Here is a 16086-nt window from a genome sequence, read left to right as displayed (position 1 = left end):
GTTTCAAGGGTTGGAGAATTTGTCGAAAGAAGCAATTCGCTTGTCACGGATCGCATGCTGTTTATAATGCGAGAGATGAGAATAGGCTGCTAGAAAGCAAGATGAGTTGAGCTGAATTACTATAATGGCATTCCAGGAATAGATTATCCGTACTGGAGCAACAGGATACACGGGCATATGCATTCGCGAAATAAATGGGTTTCTAAGAGTATCCATAACTTCATAGGTTTAATTCCTCGTTTGCTGCCTTATTGACTGAAACTCAAGTTTTCATTATCTAATATGTAGCATAATTAATCTACACAATACACTAGTTTACACATTCATAATCACAAATTGCTTATCTGAAAATACAACATAATTTCAAAAACTATTGTGATGCAAAAAAAAATTAATGAAATAGATAATATGGCATATGACATTTCTTGGTAAACGAACTCTCTTGAGGTAAACGAAGATTGGTCAGTTATAGCGCCTGGAAAGATTGAAATTCCATGAGGATCATATACACGCTTTTAATTAAAACAGTAAAACAATTCAACATTGCTTCTTTATTCCGTGAGTTTACAAAGGAATCCATTGGCATCAATGTATGTCCAACTTGTACAACACTAGGTTGATAATACTTATTTTAAATATTGTAAGCATTCTTTCATAAAATGACTGCAATTATTTAAAATGAACTACGATGTAGACATTCAAGAGTTCTGATTTGATTTCTTCAACTACATTTCCACCAGTGAGTATAATTTATTTGGTTTATAAATAATACAAAATTTTAATCTTGCTTAAAGCTAAATGAGTCACTTGGGACTAGGGATGGCAGAACTCGTTTTGCTGGCATTCGAAAAGCTGCCGATTTCCCAAACCACGAACTCAATCAACTCTAAAGGGTTCCATTGAGACCTGTCTAGATTGAAACATTTGTCGCTGGGTAACAAACAGGGCTCTGTTTTGGAGACGATGTTTTGCGATTTCCAGCTAAACAAGACCGCGTTGGGGTTGAGGATATTTCGTTTGCTGGTGTTTGTTTTCAAAAACAAAGTTTTTAGGATATCGTTCCGTAGCAGCAGAGCTTGTTTGTGAATGAAACGATGAGCTTGGGATTTTTAGAGGCTCCAAAGCGAATCGAGCGTTTGGCGAAACTCTGAACCGAAATTCCATAGAAAGCTTGCGCCAAACATCCACCCACGACCAAATGTGATCCTTGGTCGACCAAGATCATGATTTTTAATATAAAACACGCCGGGTGTGTTGTTTAGAGTAAACAAATTGAACGACGTGAGGAAGGAAACATGAGGATGAGTTGAGTTGCTGATGTCTATACGGAATGAAAGCGATTTAGAACGAATAGGTCAACCCATGAACGCTTTGGATAACCGTGCATAACACGTTTTTTTAATTACGTCCAAGCATAGCTATGAAAATTCGTGCGATACTTGCTAGGGAAAGATTTAGAATAAAAAGGTATCATTATGGGCAGCGCGAGGTTCAGAGTTTCGATGACAATCTGTTTACTGACATAGATGAAGATTTGTAAATTTTCTTCAAAGTGATAAAAGATTTACTTTCCTCCTCATGTGGCATTTAGAATACCTGGCGTAATCAAGCGACAAATTTAACTCTTGTACCATGTGGTGATTTGCAAAGTAATTTTTTTCTTTTGTTTACATTATTTTGTATGAAGACAATTGATACTTTTAACGTTACCATGATAAAAGGATTGATGATTTAAAAATTAATTCTACATTCTCAAAGCATTGCACATTGACCGCATGCATTCCGGTTGGAAAATCTGTTGCATCGCCGCTCCGGTGGTGAGCCGCATTTTGTGAGCTGTATTATGGCAAGTGAGTCGTGCTGGCCGTGGTGCTGGCAACACTGGAAGCGATCGGTTAGTGTTGGTGAGTTGTTGGGATTGTTTACAACTTTATTACACCAATCCACACACGATGCATCTTCGGTTGAACGCACACACTCGCGGACTTCTCGAACCGAAGGCACGGCACGAAGGCCCGTGCGCACGAAGCGTTCGTTTGCGGGGTTGGTGAGAAGCATTCGAGCAGATTCTCGGCATTCGTGTTCGTGTCGTCGAAAGTAGAGTTTTTTGATCTGAAAGGAGAGTTTTTGGCCCAAAGTAGAGTTTTCTCGTTGAAAGTAGCCTTTTGAAAATCGCGCGGGCTCGACCGGGAAAAACGCCGTCTGTGTCGTCGTCGCGTGGAAATTCGTTCGTGCGATCCTTTTTGTGCGTGTTTGGGGTGTTATTTTTAGAGCGAGAAGGAGCGACGGGAACGAGGAGATAATCCAGGAGGGTGGCGCATCTTTTCGACCGTGGTGTGCGTGTGCGAATTGGCGGCAAGTGTTTCATCTGGCTGGTTCTGGAGGTCAGAGCGAGAAGAGTGTGAAGTGAAGGTGTGGAGTGAGCGAGAAGGCAAGAGGTGGTAGTGAAGGGTCCGGTGCATCGAAGAAGAAGAAGAAGAAGAAGAAGAGGGCGAGACGGCCGGAAGTGCTATTTTCATGCAAATATCCTCGCAAAGCCGGCAACGGTGCCCATCATTGGTGTAGGTAGGAAGTGTGAAAGGGGGTGCGAGTGAGCCAGCAAGAATCTTGCCTCTCCGTCTCGGCGGTGGCATTGAAAAATGGTGCTTTGATGGTGTTGGTGAGGAGCATTTTGCCGGGTTTCGCTAGTTTGTGGAAAGGCCGGCCGGGTCAGGGAGGGAAGGGAAGCTGCCGTTGTTGATTGCACCTGTCCCTCATCCTTCGTCCTTCGTCCTTCGGGCAAAAGCATAATAAAGGTGTAACGGAAGGATGTGTGCAAGTGAATGTGGATAAAGCGAGAGCGAGCAAAATTCGAAAAAGAAGTTCACACGTGAAAATCGTGCAAATCGTGAAATCACTTTGAATCGAAGAATGGCGACACAATCGTGGCAGGCGATGGCCAGGGTTCTTACCCTGTTCACCTGGTGTATCCTAGCAACCGTCGGCGTCCAGCAACAGCAACAGCAACCACACCAGACGATCGTGGCTCACGAGATCGAGTCGAGCGTGGGGACGGAGGAGTTCCAGCATCACAATCGCTGTGAACCCATCACGATCCCTTTCTGCACCAACGTTCAGTACAACAGCACGATCATGCCCAACCTCGTCGGTCACACGAAGCAGGAGGAGGCCGCCCTGGAGGTGCATCAGTTTGTGCCACTCGTCAAGATCGACTGCAGTCCGGATTTGAAGTTCTTCCTGTGTCTGCTGTATGCACCGGTCTGCACGATCCTCACCTACCCCATTCCGCCCTGTCGGAGCCTCTGCGAGAGTGCCCGGGCCTGCGAAGGGATCATGCGGACGTTCAACTTCCAGTGGCCCGAAAGCTTCGAGTGCTCCAAGTTCCCGGAGGACGGTGGCCAAGAGCTGTGTGTGTCGCAGAACAAATCCACCGAGACGACCACAAGCCCTTCGTTGGCTCCTGCGGCGGGGGCTGGTGCTGGTGGTGGTGGGTCGGGATCCCTGCACCACACCACCAAGACGGTGACGAAGGTGGTGAATCGAAAGACCGGACCGGGAATCGGGTCTTCCAGCAATAATGGCGGACTCATCGGAATCACGCACCATCGTGACCTGGGTTTCATCTGTCCCGTACAGCTCAAGGCACCTACGCTCATGGGCTACCAGTTGACCGTCGGTGGCAAGGTATGTACCGGCCTTACCATTTAAAATGAAGAACTTATTTGGGTTGAAGTTATGTTTCAGAGAACCTTCCCGTGATGATGGATGTACGAGTCGACGTAATCTATTGTTGTCTCTCGGGTTTACAACCGTTCGTTTGTTTTGTGTTGCCTTTTGTGCTGCTCCATGCATTTTTCCAATAAGATGCATCGCAGGAAAGATGCATAAGCATATGTCGTGATGGGGAAGTTCGTTGAAATCATAAGCTTATTACGGAAAGCAGTTAAGCGGATTGGGGCCAACCTGTCATGTTGGACTGTTTCCTACGCAACTACCGAAGATGCATATTCGGAGCAATGCATGAGTTCTTGTTAGTGCATACTAACTGCTCTTACGCGACTAAGCTGCTTTGGAACACTTTTAACTTTTAGGAGTTGCTTCTAAATTAAATTTCATTACCATAGCTCAATAACAACAGCTTCTTCTGTTGCTTACAGTGAGAGGTATTTGTATAAAATGATTAATTAATGCGAGCCTCGTACACTCAAAAGCACAAGGCTCAATTAATCCGACAAAAAGAGGAATAGTTCTCCCTGCCACAAAGGCCAAGTTCGGGCCCCTTTTCGTGTTAAGTGTTGGTTGAACAGAAATGCCTCAGGCAGATTCCGAACTGAAGCAAATGAAGCATTCTTTAAAATAGTTTCCAAACATCTTTGCAACAGCGGAAGGAATTTCAAAATTGCCAACTATTTTTCCAACTTTCCTCTTGGGCAGAAGCAGTTTTCCCAGAATGAAGGCATGTTTTTTCTCTCTCTCGGAAAATGAAGAAATAGCCTACCACAACACGAAGCTATTTCACCGGACCATGGCACTGATTTGGGGTTAATTAAGTTTCGCGGCTTTTCGTTTCTTTCCACAAACGTTGTTAGGTTTGCCACCTCAGATTGTTAGTTGAGGACATGCACTTTATTAAACCTTCAAGTTGCATTCCGTTGGCGGAAAAACTCGCTTGGGATCAGCTGTTCCAGGAAAAGGAGACGAACATTTTTTGCGTCGCATCATTTCGCATCGTACGGATTCTGTTCGAGTTCTTCGTCTTTGGTTAGTCTCTTGGTGCGATCCTAGTTAGATCTCGTCGCGCTGCACGCGTCTGCCGGCCACTTCACAATGCTAGTGCTTCACGCTATAGTTAAAGCTGTGACAAGCAGCGGACGAAAGAGGATTTGGAAGGATGGGTTGGAAATGCAATTCTTTCAATCCATTTTCCCAACGAGCTGTGGGACGCAAAAGCGGGAATGTGGTTTGAAAGGAAGGATTAAGGAATATTTCCTGCCAAAAGAACATGGCAGTATACTTATCTGGTCGAGCAAAAGCCCGTTTTCACTCAACACAATACCCCGTGGCCGCGGTGCTCGTTTTTGTTTGAACTACTCAGTGCCCCAGTGGATGTTGTAAATGAGCCCGTAATGCAATGAACCGCCTGGAGCACTCAAAGCAGCACCAGCGAAATGTACCCATGCCCCGTCACCTCACGTTTATGATAGTTTCCTCGCGAAAAAATGGAGAAAAGCGGGAAAAAGCTCTATGTGAATGGAGGGAAAACCTGGGGAAAATCTGTTACCACGAATGTCACCATCCGCGTGCATCAACGCGGGCGGCACGCGTTGGTAAAGTTTTTCAATTACAGCTTCCCCAGAAAGCGCTCCACTCTGTAGCGAACGGCTGGAAGCACAAAGGATATATCCGGTATCCGATATCAGCCCACTGGCGAAGTGCGCGGTGTACAGCTGATGTTCGCAAGTTCTAGTGTTCGTTGAAGCCGCGATAGTCTTCCCGGCGGTAGCTTGTTAATTCTATACCATTCTGTGTTCTCCATCGCTGTAGTAACAGCGGCAGTAACGAGAAGAAATCGCAGGAACTTCCACCTGTACTGTGCGGATGGAAAGGTGCCGGAGAAATGTGAGTGGAAAGAGGTTCGATAGCTTTTCTAGAGGCGGTAATAGACGAGGCCGTTATGCCGTAGTTGGTCGTTTGGTATTGAATCGTGAGTTTACTGAATGGAAGGCATAAACCATGGTCTATGGTTGATTGCTCCATTGACTACAAGGATCGTCCTTGTCTGGTTTCCCTTTTACAGAAGCCGTTTGCTGGCAACTTTTCAACTGTTCATTTTTCCATTAATTTATCCATCCATCATCCATTTCAATGATATTAAAGGCATTGTACAAGCTCGATTGTTTTAAATGTAAATGACTGTTTTGAGTGTGTGGGAGTTTCGGGATTCTAGCTGCTAAAGCTCTTTTTAATTTTCCCGATTTTCATCGTGGAAAGTTACTACGCACAGTTGGTTTTTACTTCTACGAATCACTTCTACTTCTACGGTTTTTACATCGAATAAACGGCCCTTCGGATTTACTGAACGATTTACTTTTAATGGGTTTATCTGTATTTAGTTGGTACGATGAATTTTTAAGGAATATGAGCAGCTATACCAATGTGGCTTGGCTACCGAGAGTCAAGCATTCTAATCGAAGATACGAAAAGCGTTGACCGATTTCACGTATTGCATAGTAATGTATTCATGGTAGAATGTCAATAATGGTAGCATAAAAATCATTTGAATAGCAAATTTGATCACGAACGTCGCATAAAAACTCGTTTGAATGTCGTTAAACATACATATTTTTTCCGTTTTTGCCCGCCTGTTGAGCGGCTGTGTGTATGTTTGAGTAGCAATTCCTGCACTGTACGTTTGGGATTGCCAGAGTTACACAAATCAGTTTTATCTTGCTGTTCTGGGGTCCTTTTCAGTGTAAATAACGAAAAAGAATAATTCACAGAGTTTGTGCTCGGTGTAAATTGAGTGTTAAATATATAATGTACTCTAACGTTATGATTGTCACCTTGGGTTTCGTTGTGCTCGCATTAAAAAAAAAACAAAAAGAAAACTATTCGCTCGAGCATCAACCCAATTTTGAGTCCACGAGTTTTGAGCAGGAAGCGAGCAGCGAGCTTGGCATTTTTTCGTTCCAGGAATGTGTTTTAGAATTTCAATGCCCAGCTAGGAAAAGAGAACATTTGCGTAATACAGTCACGTTCGTTTCCATCCATTCCGTTAATATGACTTTCGCTAACAAAGCGAAATATGTAGCTGAAAGGACCGTGTTTTTCTTTTTCTTTAAACCCACGCTTGTTAAAGAATCTACTGTTGATAGTTGCTAGTGACATTTTTCCTGACCATTTCGAAAAGATGACGTTTTGTTTTTCAAAGGTATTTTATTCATTCAGGTTTTTAATTACCTGTGTTGTAATTAAAATTTACACCATAACCATTTGATTGTTGTCTAATCCAAGTTTTAATATGTTTCAAAATTAGTTTATTCGCGATTTCTAGGTGTTGGCTAATAGGATACATAATAAGAGCTTAACCAGCGCAATTACGTTTTTATAATTAATGCAAAAGGTGAATTGTGTTCTCTTGTTCATTGCGACAAAGCAATGAAACCAACTAAGAATTAACTACAAAAGAAATTGGAAAGCAACACGACGAGCACAGAACCAGTTTTCCATACTAGTTTGAACCGCAGATATAGCGTGCTGCGTTAATGTTGCTGGATGTTTTAGGGCTTCAGTGTGGTTCTCCTCAAGTGTCTGCAAGTGTCATAAATCAAAACATAGCGAACAGAGAGAATGAAACAGCCATGACATCGCCAAACGCTTTGTCTTGGGAACTATATGTGGGGCTTCATGCGTTTCAATAGCGATCACGTCATATCGAGGCATACAGCAGAACGCTATTGAGGATTGAGTTGGCATCATTGAGTCAACAATATTGTGTGTCTTGTGCATTTTTTTCAAAGACATTACAGTCCGTTTCATAATGATAGCCTCACCCTATTTTTTCGATCTCGCGCTCAAATTAAGCGCCCCAAAAATAATTAAAATTACTGTGTATTCTCCTTTTATCTCTAGAAAACGTATGCAATTTGAATTTTAAAAATATCTCAAAAATTGTGGATGAGAGAGCCAAAAAACCAAAAATGAGGTGTTTCATAATGATAGCCTCACTAAGGATTTTAAATATAAATCTGCATATTTTTGCAAATGTCATCCAAAATCCAAGAAGTTTTAGTAATCAGTGCTTCTTCTGTTATCGTTTCATCCCAGAAAGATGAGTTTCGGTTCACTTTTTGGTATTTTTGTCAGGTTTTTCTTATATAGAAACCTCTGTGCATAGCTTATGGACTCTTTAAGCGTCTGTATGATCCCAAGATGGTTCAATCTGGTGAATCGTAGTGATATTAACAAGTTTAGACGTTTATTATATGATATTAAGCTCAAATAGAGTGCTAGAAGGTTATTAGGTTGATCTACAATCGGTCAAACCACGCCTTGTTTGGATTCCTTTCGTAGGCCATCGCGGTTTTTTAATTAGAAATCGCCGGAAAAACGTTGCAATTCTCCAATTAACAGTTCAAATTGTTGATCAAGGATGATATCTTACAGTATTCTATTCAGTTTTGAAGGAATCACCCAATCCATCGTAGGATCGCTACAGAATACTTGCGATATTACATGCAAAAAACCGTTAAAATTTCAACTGAAGGTAAATCATGTAATCCGGATGAAATTTTCCCGGAAATGAAATAAAACACTTGAAACATCAAGGATAATGATGTTTCATCACTCTTGAGATTTTCTAAATTGATACGGAACCAAAAACATACGAAAAAATTGAACATCATAACATTGACTGTTACAATCGTTCCTTCGCGTTATCAGTTGTGGTGGTAAAGCAGGTCCGACAATTTTAGTTACAATTTTGATCAAGCAGTTTTGTTTCCAATAGTCTTTCCATAATGTTAGAAGTGTGTTGAAATTTTTTTTTTTGATAAAAATCAGGCACAAATCGTTCTAAAAGTGCGAGCAATCGTATGTTTAGCTTAAAACAGTCCGCAATTTTTACCTATTATTCCTTGAGAACTATGCTTGTAGGCTTCCACAAGGCTTCAAAATGCTGTTTTCTTCAGGTTCTATTAAGTAGTTATTGACATCCATCGTTAATATAAGTTGTAGGCCTGCTATCATATGGTTAAACTTCTCTGTACCATACCATGCACCATTTTGCACAATTCTGCACTCATGTAACAGTACTGCACGTCCAATAATCACAAAATATCAATAATAAACTTTGGTTTATTGGTTAGTTGATGTATCCCTTTAGTAGAGCAATTTATCATTTGGTTTTCCGTTAGTAAAAATTAAATATGTTCTAGTGAGGCTATCATTATGAAACACCTCATTTTTGGTTTTTTGGCTCTCTCATCCACAATTTTTGAGATATTTTTAAAATTCAAATTGCATACGTTTTTTAGAGATAAAAGGAGAATATACAGTAATTTTAATTATTTTTGGGGCGCTTAATTTGAGCGCGAAATCGAAAAAATAGGGTGAGGCTATCATTATGAAACGGAGTGTAGTTACTAAGCATTGCTTCCGCCTATGCACTTCACCGAGGTATCATTAACATAAATCAGCCGATTTGTCAATTTGTTGCTTTGCCGCTTTTGTTTTGTATGGTTAAATATTGGTATGGCGTATGATTTATGATACTGCCTCAAAATACCGTAACATGTTGGAAGGATTTTCCTGGTTGAAGGCAGTATTTTAAGAGCCATGGGGTTTTAATTTGGAATTAAATCGACGCTTGGCAATCACGTTGGCAATAGGAGGATCTACGCTTAATGGGTTTAAAAAAGTTAGTTAGATAGTTGCAATGTTTAGTTTAATTTAGCTGTGAATTGTGTTGATAGTTTTTATTTTCTTTTATAGTCAATATTATATAGATTCAACCAAACACTTTTTTTGACCCGAAGTGCGTGCCAAATAGTGATATTTACTAACAAATTCCGGATTTCGTTTCCCAATAGTGGACCTAACCATCGCGATACGGATAGTTGTGCACTTGGGGAATGAGAAAGATGAGTTGGAAAACAATAACTGCTTGAGAAGAGAGATATTGCCTCCACGATAGGCTACTCGTGGCTTTAATGACACTTTTGACCCAGCATTTCGGCCTCAATGGCACCATTCCTTATACTCAGTTGGTTCGTCTGCTTCCCGTTGTAAGCGAAACCGTTAGGACCGTTGAATTCATTGCAACGCCTAAGAACGTTTGCTTGCACAAGCTTTCAAATTGTTTTATAATGACTGTAATTACGGTGATGAAATCTAAGTGCGCAAACTGATTTTTAATTGAAATATATTTTATTCCATTGATATTTTATATTCTGATTTAGTTGAATATTATACCTTGTTTGCAAATGATATTCTAGATTCGTAAAATTTGTTCTTAAAACGGTAAGCATAAATACTTGACCAGTAAATTTTATCCGCTGCTGTAAGACCCAGCACACCCGATCCAAATGGAGGTTAAAATGTCAGCTAAATTTTCAATTATTTTATCCATTAACACGCCAATCGCCAGACGCCCACTAAATAAGCATGTAAGCATGTGGGTGAGGCGTTGGTTCCCGTTCTAAAAACCGCGAAGTTGAACAAGTTTATGCAAATTGGCTGTCCCCAATTATCACCTCGTAATAAACCAACGTTTAGGTCTATGCATAACCGGGCGCAAGTGGCAAACGTTGCAAACCAACTGCTAAACCCTTCTTGGCTTTTTAGTTAGGTTTGTTTAGGGATGTGGTCATGGGGCCCAAAAAGACCGCCTCGGCTAATGGGCAATGGGTTGCGGGACAGGTAGAATATTTGAACGGGATAATTATGAACTCTCAGCCATCCTGTGACATTCCAACATGGGGTTTAAGTGGTTTTAGTTGAATTTTGAATTAGGATATGATTATGCACTTTCGGGTTTGTAGTTATTTTTTCAAAAGCGGTTACCCTTATAGAATAGTGCCTTGATGATCAGCTAAAACAAAAATTCTTGCTCTGAACCTAAATCGCTAAAATCCCATTTCGTTTCGTTTCTTTCGTTTCCCATAGTTACTCAAATGAAACATAATGAGCTGGTAATGTGATAAATATTGGGAAACATATTATTTTTTGGAAAGTGATTTCATGGCGACCTAGCTGCTCGAAGTAGTTCAGTAATTCGTTTATGTTTCCTGCCTCTCTTAAGAGTGAATATGACAAAACACGAAAAAAGATCATCGTGGTAGCCATTACTCAAATCCAGCGACTGGGAAAATAAAAATGATTGCTAATAACAGGGTTTCGATGGTACAGGAAAACAATTTTCCAGAATTTATGCCCTAGAACGGGCCTCATCGGATGAGTTCAGGTATAATTAGAACTGGAGTATCATTTTGAGATGATGAATGGGAACCGGTATGCGAGGTAAGAGATCGTCGAACCCTAAGGTGACGTAATTTTGATCACCTTTTTTTCTGACCACGAAGGAAAGCTGATGTGGTTTAAAAAAAATAGTCAAAACCAGTGATTCATATTGAAATGTTCTGCACCTGACCAGAAGAATCACAAGAAGCGTGCATTTAACGTAACCCTTCTGCATAGCTGATTGTTTTTTTTTCGTTGCAGCATTTGCATTAGTGTTCAATAATTCCTTTCTAATGTCACAAACGAATGCCAATCGAATTCATCGGCGGGTAAGGCGTATAATGAAAGCACTTATGGTTTATAGCTGCCTTCGTGGAATGCAAGTGTGTGCCAAAGAGGCAGGTGGGGAAATCGTTCAACATTCCCTCATTTGACCAAGACCCCCTCCCTCCCCTAAGGTCCACATGCTCACCACACTTCACTGAATACAAGTTAGCTCAGAAGATTGCAAAAAGAAAAATGTGATGCTATGGTATAGCATAGGCTAACTGCGAAGTGTCACCTGGATCTTTGAAATTGAAATTGAATGTGATTGAAGTGTGCCTTGAAAGGGGGAGGGGACTGGTGGAGTGGAACCCAAACGCTTGACCAAGAGCGGCCTCAACCGGCCAAATGTTGGCGTACGTTGCAGAGAGCTATGCGCAAACAAAACTCCCCAGGTACCTGATGTGTCTATCTATATGCAAATAATGTTCAGGTTCCCTTGGCGAGTATATGTCTATGCTGTTTTTTTTTGGTTGGTTTAGTATGCCATTGAATTCGTGGGTTGGAGAAGGGGGGGGGGGGGGGGTTTGAGTGGTCTTCGTATCTCATTATCTGAGCCTTTTTAAACGAGATTGCGAATCGTTTTTTTTTCGTTTTATTTTGTTTTTTCTTTTCGTCTTCGATCTCTGTCCAAGACTTTTTGCTTTGCTGCTTGCTGTGCGACCTACTGGCTGCCTAGTTAGTTTACAACGCTACCCCAGGCCGGGAAAGAAGACAGACGCAGGGAGTTGTGCGGGGGGAGCTGTCCAGGGAATGTTGCCTCGTGGGCGTTTCTATGGAGAAGTGTCTGTGAGCGCCGCACAAATGTCTAATGCCGACCGAGCGGCCTCAGCCTGCGAATCGTTGCAGAGGACACTAATGGAAATTGAATTGCTATTCAAAGGTGTGGACCAGCCAGGCACAAATAGGAATGGTTGCAGAGGCGACGCTGGTCAGTTGGAAAAGTACAATTTTCTTAAATCTGCGGTTAAACCTGCTCTTTGGCGATAATGCACAGAAAGCTAATATTGAAGGGAATAAAACTAATTGAGGTAAAAGGAATTTGAAGGCGTTCGCACAATTGCTATGAACCTAATTCAATTAAAAGATGCCGTTGACTTGATGCAGGTAATTTGTAGTTACTGTAATTCCTTCCTGTTTGATGATATGCGTCATCGAATGCATCGAACGTGTATTCAAATGAAATTAACGTATAATTGCAATCAGAGTTTGCATAATCCGTAATAGAGGAACGAAAAACAATTTCAAACTACGCATCCATCAGGTTGTGCACTCTTTGGAAAACATTGCTAGCGTCTGAAGAAGAGCTGCATGATAAATGGATTTTTCCGATCGACGCCAAGACACGACAAGTGTTATGATTGTTGCATATTTTTTGACTCCCATCTATGTAGCATAAAAGCATATATTTAATATTAAAAATGGCATTGCTATGTTGAGCTTCAAGCAGCAAACATTTTCGTATTCGTTAGGCGCCAAAATCGAAATGTGAACCAAATCGCTAACCAGATTGCCAGTTTCGCGTTCCAATACCCTAAAGAAGCAATAAACTTTTGAGCAGATCTGGTTTGATACTTTCAATTTTGCTCCCGCAGAAAAACCGGGGGAACTGTGCCCCATTTTTAATTAGCTTTTTCGCCCAACGCTGCTTCTCGATAAATGAGTTTTGATCACTTCGACCGGAAAGATTGTATGTGGTCGAGTCGTGAATCGAGTTGTGCTCTCGTGCCTGAGATACGATGACCGGGCGGTTGGACGGTATTCGAATGGATGCTGCTGCTTTACGGTATCTCTTTTTGCCGGTTTCCTATTTGCAGTTAGGAGAGGGCGTATAAATGGACCAACAAGTTTGAAGGAAGTGGGTCAGTAGAGTGTACGGTGATGGCGTGGCGGTGTCGGCAGCAACATGCACGATGCCGTTTAATGTGATGAATCCTCTTACCGAAATGCCAATCAGTTTACCCCGAGGCCGTTTAACGTTCATTGCTTTTTACTCATCCGTGCGGCCGAGCAACAAGACATTGCATGGCATGGAAAAGAGAATAGTCGTTGTTTTCGGAAAAATCTTACTCCTAGCCGAATCTCCCTGACCTTGTTAAAGATCTTTGGGAGAAGTTTGGCCTTTGAAGAACAAATGAGCTCGATGTCGATCGCCATTTGGAAGAAGATCCAGATTTGCTGTGTCACGAACGAAAAACATGCAACGCCAGCCCCATTTTAACCCATTCGGGAGCATTGGGGAAGCATGGTTCTCCGTTTTCTAGGAGATTGGCTTGACATGGGAGAAAGCAAGGCAGAAGCAATAAATACGTGGAATAAGGTGTGCGAGCCATTTTGAAGCGAAACTCGAAAGACTGACATCAGAAATCGACGGAACCGGTTTGATGGAAGCTCGTTTCTGCAATCTTCTGCTGCAATTTACTATGCAAATAGCGATAAATCAATCGTCTGACTAAAAGCCTGTACGAATTGAGGGTACTTCAGGGTTATCCAGTTTGGCGAGCCATTTTGCTGAACACTTTTATCCATGGACGGCACTTTTCCACGGGTTTGGATAGATTCTATTAACAGCATGACCATAAATTAGCTATTAGGCTATACAAAAACTCAGTGTTTCCATATTTATCGTCATTTTACGAGTTTCCATCTGTTCTGAGAGTGTTGGAATCGATAATGGTACTTAAGAAATCCAATTCACAACATTTTATGTAAATACTAACAAACAAAAGAAGGTCGCCACGAAGAAATGCGCGATGGCGATTATACCACGTCCAACGTACTCCTTCGCAACGGACGACGACAGACTGTCGTACTCCACAATCTGTGGCGGACCACAAAAGATCCAAACCCAAATCCACCAAACCAAACACAACCGAGCAAGCCCGGGATATGGCGATGGGTAGTGAAGGAAATATCCTACCCCAATTTATGTTATTAATTGTTAATAAACATACGGCTCGTCCGTCATTATATATGTTAAAAAAAAAAACAAAAGAAGGTATCTACATTGAATATAAAACCAAATAAATGAAAGAAACAAAAATTGACAACAACGCCACTATCTTGTTATCAATAGATTGTATTCTTTTAAAATTAAAGTATGTAGAAATGCCATTAGAATAAAAAAAATCATGGAAGAGTATATCCCTAACACTTTGATGGAAAAAACATTCAGAGAATAAGGATGAGCGCCTATGAAGCGCGAAACTTATCATCTTCCTCAGAGAGATATACATAATTCCATGCTTTTCATTAACTCTCACTTATGTAAATCTTATTCCTTCCTTCTTAGGTTACCAAGGACTGCGGTGCACCGTGTAACTCGATGTTCTTCTCGGAAAATGAACGTACGGTCCTGAAGTACTGGGTCGGATCGTGGGCTGCAGTCTGTGTCGCGAGCTGTCTATTCACCGTAAGTAAAGGCTCCATTTCTCTCTATTTTCTACATCCATTAATCTTTACCGGATAGATGATGGTTCTGAAATGTGCACAGTAACCCCAGTGGTACAGAAGATAAGCCAATCTGGATTCACCTTATGAATTTTGAATAATCCACGCCGAGCCTTAACAAGCAGCACGTCGCATGACCTTAGGGTAAAATTTGACAAAACTAAAAGCACCGCATCACTCGTGGGCGTGCTGGTGTCAGTCGAGACAAATGGTAGAATAATGAACTTATTAGTGGAAGGCGTATCCTTGGGAAATACTCATTTTGCCAACGCGACATCATTTGAAACCTCGTCGCTTTAGATACAGATTGAAACTGAGCATTATGAATATTATTAGTCTAGCGGTATTATTAGTATATGTAGCATAGAATAATGCCGAATTTGGGAATATTCTTTTCGAATATAGGTGTTGCAATTGCATCCAGCAAGTGTTGCAATAATCATGGAATAATTTCCGAATTCACAACCTCACGATCGATCGACCTTCCATTTATCTGTTTTCACACATGAATTCATTCAATCAAATACGTAAAGAATTCGTATTCCAGTGGTCTTTCAGATGTGTTTTCATTCGTCAAATCATTGACTACTCTCGTGAACATTTGTGCCAATGTATCGAGTAAATGAAAGGACCAAATCCATCGCATTTATTTTCCAATCAATCATATCTGGACTCATTTGCACTGGTTTTTTCAGTGACAGCTTGAAATGAAATTTGGAATACCGTACTAATTCATGTCATGAATTCATGTTGAAGCTACGATGAGGTTAGCAAAGGTGAACATTATGACCTAAATTGGGTAAATTGGTCTGCAGATTGTTAGCAGCTGTTTGCTGAACATTTTCTCGCAATTTTATTCGCTTTCAAACATGACAGAATTGTACTGACTCTCGAGATTGAACAACTAGGCCATTGATATTGTTCACAATTACGCTTTCTCTTGTTAGCATGTTACGTTTTTATGTTGTTAATGTGCTTCGCCGTTTTTAGCGATGACAGGACAAAGCGGGTGACCCAGCTTTATTTTTCTTCTCCTAAAGGCACTTTCTCGTCGTTTCAGTTTTTGGACGCTTCTTTTTTCATTTGAATCATAATTTTCCGGGGAGATAACAACTGCATCTTCTTGCATATTTGTCTACCATTGTCAGTGGATTTCTTCGCATATTTCATGTCTTTGAATGTCGATTTCGGAAGACCTGCTGCTTATTGTAGCATTCCTTGTTACCTCGTTCTTCTTTGACATCCTGAAGATTTCTGACCCAATTTGTGTACCTCACAAATGAATTCCTCCTTGACAATTCGTCGGTACATGCGATGCTTCATCGTTTCTCTTGTGCGACGCTGTTTGTTAGC

The 16086-nt window shown here is 41.2% G+C and overlaps 1 protein-coding gene across 1 annotated transcript in view; it reads left to right on the top strand.

Moving 5' to 3' along the window:
* Nucleotides 1-2096: 2096 nt before the first annotated feature.
* The window catches only part of LOC125954269 (frizzled-like), a 41290-nt gene continuing 27300 nt past the window's right edge, over nt 2097-16086 (top strand). Inside the window, exons 1-2 of the mRNA XM_049684422.1 lie at nt 2097-3684; nt 14576-14695. Coding sequence (XP_049540379.1) covers nt 2911-3684; nt 14576-14695 — 894 coding nt within the window. The 5' untranslated portion in view covers nt 2097-2910. The remainder of the gene's footprint in view (nt 3685-14575; nt 14696-16086) is intronic.

The sequence above is a fragment of the Anopheles darlingi genome, chromosome 3, assembly GCF_943734745.1.
Source record: "Anopheles darlingi chromosome 3, idAnoDarlMG_H_01, whole genome shotgun sequence".
Lineage (NCBI taxonomy): Eukaryota > Metazoa > Arthropoda > Insecta > Diptera > Culicidae > Anopheles > Anopheles darlingi.
The sequence above is the reverse complement of the archived record's forward strand: the minus strand, read 5'-3'. Positions and strand labels throughout refer to the sequence as shown.